The sequence below is a fragment of the Beta vulgaris genome, chromosome 8 (assembly GCF_026745355.1).
Source record: "Beta vulgaris subsp. vulgaris cultivar EL10 chromosome 8, EL10.2, whole genome shotgun sequence".
Lineage (NCBI taxonomy): Eukaryota > Viridiplantae > Streptophyta > Magnoliopsida > Caryophyllales > Amaranthaceae > Beta > Beta vulgaris.
In genome coordinates, this window is record NC_079209.1 from 37,970,927 (window position 1) to 37,984,124 (window position 13,198).

The window sequence follows — 13,198 nt, forward strand, 5'->3', positions numbered from 1 at the left end:
GGATCTCCCTCTTCCTTATTTCCTACATCCACTATAGGTGCAACATGATTTTCCTCGATCATTGCGATAAATGTCCTATTGTTTCATTCGTCATCAGAGACGTAGGTAATAATTCTAAGGTTTGACGCTATGTTGTAGTCCTCGGGTATGAATTCATCCTCAAACATTTGGTATCTTGCTCTTTTACAGCTCTAGGTTGCGTTTGTGGCTCAGGCTTAACTCCTAGGTTCTCAAAATTCCCATCTACAACCTTAATTCCCGAGCTTTCCCCCACATGATAGGTTTCTCGAAGCGAAATTAGAGAAAGGAAATAGCCTAAGTTTTTGGTGATTTAAAGGTTTTAAAGCATATATTATATATATACATATATAAGAGATAAAAGGATCATTTTAAACTTTAGAACTCAAGCACGTTCAAAATAATTTCAACAATTAAATGATTTTATCCTAAAATATTTAAAATAAGGTTTTAATTCAACACCTTTTTGAAATATCTTTTATACCAACTCGGAGTTAACTTAGTTCTCCTAACCACTATACATGTAGCTAGGGGTGTTAATGAATCAGGGTGGCTCGCAAACTGTTCGAACTCGGCTCGGTCAAAGCTCGGCTCGAGAGGGTTCGACTCGAGTTCGAGATCGACTTGTGACCTTAGCGAGCCGAGTCTGAGCCTTAGTAGAGTTCGGCTTGAAAGTTCGAAACATGTTCGTAAAACATTTTAGATAGGCTTTATGTAAAAAAGTATTGTCCCACATCGATAGAAAAAGTAAACACCAACCTTGTTTATATAATATTATTACCCTTTAAGTTCATTATAATTCTTGTTTGATTTGTCTTATTTTGTAATGTTGGACAATCATTAAATATGCAAGGCCTGGAAACTTGGATTAGCATAAATTAATTCTTTTACTATATATAATTCAATCACTTTTCTTCTACCCATATTGGGAATATGAGGAACAACGCATAGTGTTTGTGAATTATTTAGTTAAGGTTTGTAAGTCCCACATCGGTGAGGCAAAAGCAAAACTTCACATCTCCAAATATAAAAGGTGCATGATGTGGAAAACGAATGCACCAATCTCTTCTTGGTGCTCGTTGTAGAGCCTAAGTGGGTTCCTTTGTTGGGATTTTGAATGTCCCACATTGGGGAAAAAGTAAGAGAAACAAGGGACCTCTTGTATTATATGGGCATGTATAAATAGGAGTAGAATGTATGGTTGTTGGGCTTGTCATATTTAATGAAAATGAGTCTAACATCCATACTTATAAAGAGTTTGACAAAATATTTGGCTATCTCTAAAGTCTTTTTTAATGTTAAGCTTATTAAGTTAAGGTTTATAAGTCCCACATTGGTGAGGCAAAAGCAAAATTTCCCATCTCCAAATATAAAAGGCGCATGATACAAATATCAAAAGCACACCCATCTCTTCTTGGTGCTCTATAGAGCCTAAGTGGGTTCCAAGTCCCACATTGGAGAGGAAGTAAGAGTAATAAGGGACCTCTTGTAGGGATGGCAATGGGGAGGGTCAAGTAGGAGACCCACCCCATTCCCGCCCAATTGGGGCGAGGATGGTCTAGGTTTGCCGGGGATGTGGCGGGGATGGAGATTATAATTGTACCCGCAATGGGTGGTGGAGCGGGTGTGGATTTTATGTTATACCCTCCCCATCTCCGCCCGCCCCACCCCCGCCTGCCCCACCCCCGCCCCGCATATTTATTATTAAAATTCTATTTATATACATATATTACTAACGTATTTGAAGACAATTTTGAAATGTAATAAAACATTTGTCTTTGTTAATGTATTTTAACTTTTCTTTTACTATATTATATTGTGATTTTGTGAAGTAGACAACTATAATGGGATTATGAAAGATTTTTTGGTGGATTTTTTGCGGGGATGAAGTGGGTATGACGCGGGTGCGGGGGTGAGGCGAGGGTGAGTCTAAAATTTCCCCCAGCAATGGGTGGTGGGGGGGGGGGGATGGGAATGAAAATTTAATGCGGGTTCGGGTGCGAGGGTGGTGCGGTTGTTGGACTTGCCATATTTAATAAAAATTAGCCTAACATCCATACTTATAAAAAGTTTGACAAAACATTGGGCTATAAAAAAGTCTTGGTTAATGTTAAGCTAAATTTTTTTCAATTTTTAAAATTTTGATTTCACGAGCCGAGCTTTGAGCCGAGCTTGGTTTTGTTAATTTCGAGCTCAAGCCGAGCCTAAATTTTTGAGGCTTGACGAGCTTCGAGCTCGAGCCTAGCTCTACCTCATTCATTCTCGAGCGAAGCGGAGCGGAGTCTAGGTATGTCCGGTCTCAGTTCGGCTCATTAACACCCCTACATGTAGCTATCCTTGTACATCCTCCTAATCTATTCATACCTCGAAGATTTCAAGAACCTTTTACAAATTCAATAAATCAAACAACACATACAAATGCAAGGCAAGAAAAGAGATTACAAATAAAGTAATTCATATGATTTAATGCACGTAAAAGTAAGATATATGCTCCTATCCCATACTACACATTTTAAAATTCTTTTAGAACATCTTTGAAAATAGGAACTTCTGGATCTGATACCAACTTTCTAACACCCCCAAAATCTATACATGTCTAAACTACGTCGCATCGACTTTGGGAGTGTTACCGCCGCGGCGAAATGCAATGCTTATTGAAATGAAAATATTAACTTAAAACATTATTATGAAAACTAAATTGCAGCGAAAATAAAAGGTTAACTACAACTCCGGAAGCGTCATTGACCCCTTTTTATTCTAACCACAAACTAAGTAAATTATAATAGTTCTATAAGTTCAACCAAACCATTTAAATAGTTTATAAACTAGAGAATATCCCCCGTATGCCGATTCTCATGCAGCAACACCAGCATACCTAGTCTGCTCCCTATTGAAGCATCAATGGTTCATCACAGGTCAACAAACAAACACAAATAACAAACAATCAGCTATGTTGAGTACGTACTAAATCATTGAGATAATATACTAAGCATAATCGAAACAATAAGAATCATTCCTATATATGATACTACGATAGTATTACATTTATTACTTTTATAAGTTAGCTAGCAGTGAACAGGGACCGTCATCTTACTAGAATCATACGGGCTACTTAACCCTTAATAGACAACTTAGTATATTAGATAAAATGCAAATACGCTTTCGTTTCGTCCTACATCCATCACCTTAGTATGCATACCCCCAAGATCGTACAAAACTTCCGCCTACTTGAGTTATCAAAATTCATAAGGACGCTATTGTCGTCATAATAGGCTTACGTAGGAGTGTAGAACAAGTCCCATACTCCCCCGTTGTTCATTACTTATAGGGAGTCCAACTACAAGTTCATTGTCAAAATCCTTTGTCAGTATTAACCATTCACAAAACATTAAACATGTAATCATTTAATTTTCTTTCTTAGATACACTGCTCAATTCTCTAATTCTTGTACATCCTTGCTACACAATAAGTCAAAGGATTCCAATCCAATACAGTTTCATGCTTGTGATACGGTAGAATCACACATTCCAATAATAATGCAATCTAATTCGCACGTCATACAATCAGGAAATACTTGCAGATTTCCAATCGATTTCATGCTACCAAACAATCTCATCAATCTTAATCATACAATTTTTCCCTGTCATGATTCTAGGTTCCAATGAATAGAATTCATAACCTAACATGATACTAACGTATTCAACTGAAGTAGTACGTGTACATACCTTGTAACGAAGAATCTTCGCTGACATTTAAACGCTCCGCTTATCAAATTGGGACCTAATCGAATAATAAAATATTTCAGTGCTAAGTCCTTCATATTATTAAAATAAAAATCAGCTTAATTAACTATGTAAAACTTAGTGTTTCGAAATATGAACATAACCAATCTTGTTGTTTAAACTTCATTTTTCATAAACTTTATTGAAATTATCTTTGAGAACTAATAATAATATGCAAATCTGATTTCCTTAACCTTCACTATCCTTTATTTACAAGACCACTAAAACCATTATGTGCACGTCTTATAAAAATCAGATTTGAATAATAAAATATGATAAGAACTACAAGTACTAATTATAAATCAAATTTCCTTTACTTTCTTTATAAGTTACTCATAATTACAAACCTTAATCAAATTACAACTTAATCAAATTACATAAGAATTATAAATATCAGATTTTACAATGTAATTTAAAGTAGAAAAGAAGATTTTTTTTTTATATCTACCGGACCGACTCACCGGCAACGACCACCGTCAACACAAGAAACTCTGGCACCAGCACCAGCCCACACAAGCCTCGACTCGTCGCGCCTCACAACATGCACAACACCACACACTCGAGTCCTTGACCTCGCTCAACACCACACTCCACTCGCCCACTTTGCACACCCGCACACTGATCAACCCGCACAATCGCCCCGCACAAAATGCGAGCCTTCGAGCCACACACACACGAAGCCCCGCCAAGCCTCGTACACATCTTTTTTCACAACACACTCGAGCCACACACAACGCTCGACTGGCACACTACTTGAAGCCTCGCCTAGATGCGCTCGACTCGTGCGCGCACTCAAGGAATCACACACACAACACACTCGTCAACCACTCACACGACTTCCTCGACGCTAGCATACTTCACTTGATGCTCGAACACAGCACCCGCCGTCCAACCTTGCACAAATGCTTGCACAATCTGCTTGCCTCGACTACACACACACAATGCATAGCCTGACACTCGCGCGACTTCACACCACACTCGACCCTTGCATACGCCACACACATAGTGCACCACACACAGTCGAAGGCGATGAGACTCAAGGAAAAAGAGGAGAAGAGTGACGAGGGAGAAGAATAGAGGAAAGAGAAAAATTTGAGGGAGGAAAACAAAAAACGGCTGAGGCTTAGTTAAATTTTGAGGTGCGCTCAGCATACGTTGGTGCGCTCAGCACAGGGGTTGATTTTGACACGTTTTGGCTGTTTTTTTTTTTATGAAAACGCGCTTTCGAAGATTTTCTTTTATCCTTTAATCTCGGAAACTTGATTTTACGGAATAAAATCTAGTTTTAACTATAAAAAATATCTTATGAAAATATTTATTTATTATAAATAAAACAGTTAATTATTATTAAACAATTAATTGGGCTTTTCAAAGTATTGAGCTTAAACTACAATTAATTATCATGAATAATTAATTGAGCTTTAAAATAGAAATTTAACACTTTTCGAAATGGTTTTGAATGACTTTTCGAAGTGCTCTACCCCTCAGTTGGATCAATTAAGACCACAATATGTTTCATCATCAGATCCTTAAATAGGGAGACACAATTATGTGTCTACACATATACAAACATCCAGAAAAGATGTCCAAGAGAAGGTAAAGAGACAATTTTGCAATGTAAAGACGTGTTTGAGGACTATTGGCGAGCTATGATGAACATATAATTGCTATATGTTTGTAAGGAATAAAAAAAGATTTTTTTGTCAGAGACAACCTTTTAAATACAAGTTTTTGCGAAAGATAACTTTTTAAAAAATTTTGGGCAACTTCAAACCTTAATGAATATTTTTTTTGTTGAAAACAACCTTAACCACATATCCGGTGTTGACTTCACTTAATGAATCATGTGCCCTCACATGATTTCATTAAACCCCAAATTTCTCCCATTTCCCTCCTTTTCCCACTCTTCAATCATCATCCCACTTTTCTTCTATTTTCCTCAATCTTCATTTATCCCAAAGCTTCAAGAGTCTCAATTCTTCATCTTCTGTCTATGTGTTCGTCATAAAGGGGAAATAATTCTTGCACAACAAGATTGGTTTGTGAGCGTTCAATTGAAGGTAAGTTCCAAGTATCCTTTTATATGGAATTTTCCTTTTCGCAAATTAGGGTTGTTTTACCATTGTGTAAATGATTATGAGTGTTGTATATTGTTGCAGGGAAAATGACTCCAATTACTGAGATGAGATGTCATTATGGAAAAATGAAGATTGAGGAAAAGATAAGAAAGGTTATATGATGATTAAAGGGGGAAAAAGGAGGGAAATGGGAGAAATTTTGGGTTTAATGAAATCATCTAAGGGTACGTGATTCGTTAAGTGAAGCCAACACCGAAATCCGGTGAGCCAACACCGGAATCCGGTGAGTCAACACCGGAAATGTGGTCAAGGTTGTTTTCAGCAAAAAAAATTCATTAAGGTTTGAAGTTCTCCAAAAAAATTTAAAAGGTTTTCTTTCGCAAAAACTTGTATTTAAAAGGTTGTCTCTGACAAAAAACTATAATAAAAGACAATATAAAAAAGAAAAAAAAATTGTTTGCAGATTTTTATATACCTTTTAATATGTAAAAACACCAGTTGGTTTCATGAACACTACTTATCTTTCATGAACACATTTTGTTAGTTGTATAAACACTACTTACAATATATGAACACTATTTTTAGTTGCATAAACACTATTTGTTAACATCACATTTTTCGAGGTCAACCTTTTTGTTAGACTAATAATTTTTTGTTAGACTGACGCTATTTGTAAACACTATTTATATTTCTAAACATTGTTTGTTACTTGCATAAACACTATTTGTAATTATAGGAACACTAATAGTTTAGAAAGCCCAATTACTTATTCCTAATTATTAATTGTACTGGACAATATAGAAGAGAAAAAGCTCTGGTGGCGTAGGATAAGGTGCTTTGTCTATCGTGCGCCCTAAGCTTTATGGGCCGGAAAAAGAAGACTGCGACGCCAGGGAATGGCTCTCCGGCACCGGAGACGTCACCTAGTAACAATTCCAGCCCTATTGGTGAAGCTTCTTCAAGTGAGAAGTCACAAGTGAATGGAACAGTAACTACAGTGAGTATGGGGGATTTAAGGAACCCGATTGAAGCTCCGGTTAATAAATCACCTCCTCCCCAGCTTTTGGTAGATGCAAGTCATAAATGGAAAGGTTTCACTGGGCAAAATCGTATGGGAGAGAAAGGTATGGGGTTAAGTTTTATTGCTTCTGTTGTTGTTGATGGTAAACCCACTACTAAGTTAGATAAAAAAGCGATTGACATGTTAAGTGAACAATGGGCTAATGCTTTAATCATGTATGTTGTTGGCCAAAATCCCACTATTAATGCTATGACTGCTTATCTGAAATCTCAATGGAGTTTGAGTCTTGAGCCAACATTGTATAAACATGAAGCATGGTATTTCATTGCCAAGTTTGGTTGTCAGGAGGATAGAGATTCTATCATTTATGCTGGTCCACACTTGTTTTATGGCAAACCTTTGATTGTTAAACAATGGACTTCGAGTTTTGATTTTCACAAAGAGGTGTTGAAGGTGATTCCAATATGGGTTAGGCTGCCTAACTTACCTCTCAACTGTTGGGGTGATGATTCACTAAGCAGGATAGGGAGTTTATTGGGGGTGCCTATTTATGCAGATGAATGTACCACTAAGATCTTTAGAGTGTCTTCTGCTCGGATTCTAGTAGAGATGGATGTTACTAAGGAGATTCCTAAAGAGCTGACTATAGAGGACCCTAGTGGTAGGGTGTTCTCCCAAAAAGTTCTCTATGATTGGCTACCTGCATATTGCAACAAATGTCAGCTTATTGATCACAACTGTGCTCACAGTTTGGCTAAGAAGCCTGTGAAACAAGTGCAAAAATGGGTTCCTAAGAGTACAGTTCCTGCTCATAGTGTTGAAGTCACTACTAATATTGGTGCTCCTCCCTTAGTAGTATATCCCAGTCTTGCTGGTGAACCTATTAAGGAAGTAGAGCTAAGTATTACAGAGACAACTCCAGTAAACACACCTGAACCTATCCAGGGGGGAGAGGAAGAGGAGCCTTGGAAAGTGGTTACTAGGAAATCCAAAGGTAAACAAGTCTCTTTTCAGTCAGCTATAGTGTGTTCATTTTCTCAAGAGTCAGGCAGGCCTGGAGGTGCTAGGGGACCTAATCCCTATTTGTCATGATGAAGATGGTAGCTTGGAATGTCAGAGGTCTAAATGACCCTATTAAAATAAAAGAAACTAGGGTGTTTCTGCAGCAGCATGGTGTGGATTTTTGTGCTCTTTTTGAGACTAGAGTGAGGGACCATAAAGCTTCAAATGTCCAGAAGAAGCTTGGTAATATTTGGAGCTGGGAGGATAAATATGGTTTCTCTCCTAGAGGTAGGATTTGGATTGGCTGGAAGCCAGGTGTGGTATCAGTTAATGTAGTTAGGAAGACTGAACAATGTGTAATGGTGCAGGTTGCAAGTTTGGAGCAGAATCATGTTTTCTCTCTTATTGTAGTGTATGGCTTACATACAATTGCAGATAGAAGACAGTTATGGGTGGATTTGAGGGAGATGGTGGATAATGTTGATTTTCCCTATCTTATAATAGGTGATTTTAATGCAGTTTCTCGGGCTTCTGATAGAATTAATGGGACCCTTGTAAGTGAAGCTGAAACAGTGGATTTTTCAGATTTTCTTATGGAGGTAGGTGTTCTAGAAGCCCCTTGTTCAGGAGCTTACTACTCATGGAATAATAAAGGTGCAGGGGAAGCTAGAATTTCCAGCAGGATTGATAGAGCTCTTATAAATGATATTTTATTGCATAAGTTCCCTGATTTCAAGGTGGAGTACCTTGCTGAGGGAATTTCAGACCACACTCCCCTATTGGTTTCATTCTATGCTTTGCAGGAGGGGGTTAGACCTTTTCGATTCAACAATTTTTTTGAGATATCAATTTCATAGGCACTGTGAGAGAGGCTTGGGAGTCTACAGGAGACACTCGTAAACTTAAGAGTGTTTGGAAGAAATTAAAGGCTGTAAAAGAGGCCTTGAAAAGACTTCATAGCACACATTACTCACAGGCTCATCTAAAAGTAGAGGAGTTTAGAACTCAGCTTGAAAATGTGCAAACAAGAATGGCTAGCAGTGGTGATGTGGAGCTTCATCAGGAGGAGGAGGAGGATCTGGTGAATAAGCTGAGACATTGGTCAGCTATTGAAGATAGTATATTGAGACAAAAAGCTAGAATTAGATGGCTTACTATGGCTGATGCTAATACAAGATTCTTCTTTAATGCTATTAAAGTAAGAAAAGCTAGGAATAACATCACTATGTTACAGACTGCAACTGGAGAATTGGTGAATACAAGGGATATGATTCAGGCTGAAATTGTTGGTTTCTATACCAAGCTCATGGGCACTAGAGCTGAGTCCCTGCCTAGTATTGATCTGTACACAATTAGAACTGGTAGGCAGTTGAGCTATGATGCTAGAACTATGCTTAGTCAGTCAGTGACTCATGCTGAAATTGATCAAGCTCTCTTCACCATTGATGATAATAAAGCACCTGGACTTGATAGATTTAATGCTTTATTTATTTTTTAAGAAGAGTTGGGAGATTATTAAGAATGATGTTTATTTGGGTATTGAAGAATTCTTTCACTCTTCCTTTATTCATCACCCCATTAACATCACAGCTATTACCCTGGTGCCTAAGATAGTTGATGTTATGCAAGCAAAAGACTTCAGACCTATTGCTTGCTGCTCAGTGCTTTATAAGATCATAGCTAAAATTCTTACAATCAGGTTGCACTCAGTTATAAGTGAGGTAGTGAATACCTCCCAAGCTGGCTTTATTCCATGAAGGGCTATAAATGATAATATCATGTTAGCTATTGAGTTGATTAAAGGCTATACTAGAAGGCATGTTTCACCTAGATGTGTTATCAAAGTGGACATAAAAAAAGCTTATGACTCAGTGGAGTGGCATTTTCTAGAGCAGGTGTTGATGGAGCTCAGCTTCCCTAGTGATTTTGTGAGATGGATTATGGGCTGTGTGAAAGGAGTCTTTTACTCTATACTTCTTAATGGTATCCCTTCTCCTCCTTTTCAAGCCAAGAAGGGGCTTAGGCAGGGGGACCTACTCTCTCCTTTCCTTTTTGCAATTTGTATGGAGTATCTCAGCAAATGCCTTGGTGAACTGAAAGACAACCCTGATTTTAATTTTCATCCTAAATGTGAAAGACTCTCTCTTACACATCTAATGTTTGCTGATGATTTATTGCTTTTCTCAAGAGCTGATGTTAGCTCAGTCACCAAGATTATGGCTGTATTTAACAAATTCTCTCAAGCCTCAGGTTTGGAGGCTAGCTTAGAAAAAAGTAATATATTTATCTTGCTCGGGTTAGTACTCATGAGGCTGTTATCCTAGCTGAAACTGTGCAACTTCCTATTGGAGAGCTGCCTTTTAGATATCTGGGGGTGCCACTTTCATCAAAAAAGTTGAATTACTCTCAGTGCAAAATCTTGATTGATAAGATTACAGAGAGAGCTCAAGGGTGGGTTGCTAAAACTTTATCTTATGCTGGTAGGTTGCAGTTAGTGAGGAGTGTATTGAGCACAATGCAACACTATTGGGCTCAGATTTTTCCCCTTTCTAAGAAGATTATCAGAGCTGTAGAAGCAGTGTGCAGGAAGTTCTTATGGACAGGTAAAACTTTAGATTCTAAGAAAGCTCCTATTGCTTGGAGTCAATTCTACAAACCTAGGGCAGTAGGGGTTGGAACTTAGTTAACATGGAGATATGGAATAAAGCTGCAATCTTAAAGTTATTATGGGCTATTTCTTTTAAAGCAGATAAACTTCGGGTGAAATGGATTAATTCCTATTATATGAGAAGGATGGATGTGTATGTTATAGCTACTAAGAACAACATGTCGTGGCAGCTAAAAAAGATAATTGAGTCAAGAGATCTCCTTCAAACTGTGGGAGGCTGGAATGCAGTTATGCATAATGGGAAATATTGCATTAAAAAGGCGTATAAGTTGTTGTTAGGTACTTTTGAGAAAGTGCAATGGAGAAGATTGGTGTGTAACAACACTGCTAGCCCTAAGAGCAAGTTCCTACTTTGGATGGTGCTGTAAAATAGGGTGGCTACTGCAAATAGGTTGAGTAAATGGGGGATTCCTTTTTCAGTTACTTGTAAAATGTGTAATGCTGCAGATGAATTAGTTCAGCATATGTTCTTTCAAAGTGGTTACTCTATGACAATCTAGAAGGAGATTCATGAAAAACTCATGTGGCAGTTTCAGAGTATTCCATTCCATGAAGAGGTTCAAAAAGCTACAAGGAGAGCTCATAGTAGCAGCAGACAGGCCAAAGTTTATACAAAGTTGCTAACAGAGACAATTTATGGTATTTGGCTTCAAAGGAATAACAAGATTTTCAATAACAATCTTGTTCCTCCTTCTGTCCTAGTAAGAGAAATTTTGTTTAAAAACTGCTTGTAATTGTTCTAAGGAAGAGAGAATGTTGCTAATGTATTAGCTTGTTAGGCGTGTATCTCTTGTTGTAGCCTCTTGGCTGGTGTAGCCTAGACTTGGTTAATTTCTTGTAAACTCTTTTTTTTGGTTATCAATAACAATATTGAATTGCCAAAAAAAAAAATTATAGGAACACTATCTGTAATTGCATGAACACTTATTTGTGAAAATAATCCGAGGTCATCTTTTCATTTGATTGACAACTTTATCTTTCTTGTCCCATGTAAATTGATGATTTTACCCCTGCTAGATGTTAGTAAACATCTAGCAATTAGATGTTTATCATAAATCGACTCCTGGCACCATCACGGTAGACATTTCTTCACCGTTAGGTTCTAGCATCTTCTTGGACATAGCTCTCTGAAAGAATATGTCCTTAAACTAACATCCCGACAATTACTAAATACAAAAATAGGAATTAAATTATGAAGACGATAAAGTTAATTATTTAGTAATCGTATTTTCTTGCTAGAGAATAAATATGATTAGTATGATAATATTGATTGCGCCTACAACCAAAATACATTAATCTTATGAGATCACACATTGTAGCACAAGTTGGACAAAACCATCCAAATTCATTTAGGATTAGGGTTGGCCAGTCATAAGGGAATAAGAAGAGAAGTTCTTCTTATTTGCCTAGGATTCACCTATTATATATATGATATAATATTAGAGTTTAGGCATCACTTTATTAAGCAGTTTCTTTTCACAAGAGAGAGAGCTAGTGAAACCCTAATCTATTCCTTCTAATCGGCGCCTATACTACCAAAAAGTAAGGGATTATGCTCTAGGATACGTTGGTATTCAATTGCTGCTCATAGACTGATTAGAGGATTAACATTTGGGGCTCTCAGATCTTCGAAACTTGCATACAACACGAAAATCACACTACAAAGGTTGTATATCTAATTTCTATAGATTGATTCATGTGTTTGATTATGTTCATGATATGTTAGGAAATTATTTCATGAAATTTTGCTATATATGCATATATATGTTCCTACACTCGCATTAGTGTTTGGCTTTGATTCATGAGTTGAAACGGGCATGCATGTATTTTAGGGAACGTCATCGTCGAGCAATATAATTGCGTAGTTCAGCAAACTCATGGGATCCTTTATGCGTGTTTTGTCTCTGTCGCAGTCATTACCAATCATGGATTGTATCTCGAGCTAGTTCACACATTTTGGAGGGCTTGTTACATAGCAGAGTTTGTGGATGAGGCGACGCAAGATATGGAGTACTTTAGGTCTCTTGTTCAAGAGATTGCTACTGCTAATCCTACTCTTAATAGGGTTGTCTCTTGTGTGATGCATGATTTTATTCATCTAGGCAAATTTAGACCTGTTGAGCCAAATATCTACACAAACGTGAGAGGTCGACTACCACTTAGATCCAATGAGGCGTGACCCAAATCATTTTTCAGTGCATGGAGCGTAGATCCCATGAGACGCATAGCAGGCGTGATTGATCACAACCAGACCATATGGTAAATTCCAAAACTTTAATTCACATTGAGATTTGATACATAGGTTTATATGAAGCAATTAACATTATTTACTCTAGGTTTTTATTTATTAGAGTGAATAATCTTTGGTTTACTGGTTTACACTAATTTTCCAATCACTACTTTTAGTAAATATAGAGGTCTAATCACTATAATAAATTGTTGTGATGGTCCAATCTAGAGGTAATTACTTGCGAGCTTGTGAGGGTTGTGGGTCGGGTCTTACCTTAAAATTTTGTCCAAACGGGCCTAATATGCCTAGTCCAAGTCTTTTTATCGGGCTTAACTACGTGTACATGACTTGCCCTAATAAACAGGCGGGATTGCCCGTGGGCCTAACGGGCCTATTAGT

At 37.5% G+C, this 13,198-nt stretch overlaps 1 protein-coding gene across 1 annotated transcript; it reads left to right on the forward strand.

The window, feature by feature from the left end:
• The first annotated feature begins 7,996 nt into the window (after positions 1–7,996).
• Positions 7,997–9,399, forward strand: LOC104901502 (uncharacterized). The gene is made up of 2 exons (XM_057391537.1): positions 7,997–8,555; positions 8,759–9,399. Exons 1-2 carry the CDS (start codon positions 7,997–7,999, stop codon positions 9,397–9,399), a joined length of 1,200 nt encoding a protein of 399 aa, XP_057247520.1.
• Positions 9,400–13,198: the final 3,799 nt, after the last annotated feature.

Bases quoted from the DNA above. Each gene is read 5' to 3' on its own strand.
- LOC104901502 (XM_057391537.1), top strand. From the start codon at position 7,997: ATGGTAGCTTGGAATGTCAGAGGTCTAAATGACCCTATTAAAATAAAA. The intron at 8,556-8,758 runs GTGCAGGGGAAG...TCAATTTCATAG, and splicing joins CTACTCATGGAATAATAAAG to GCACTGTGAGAGAGGCTTGG.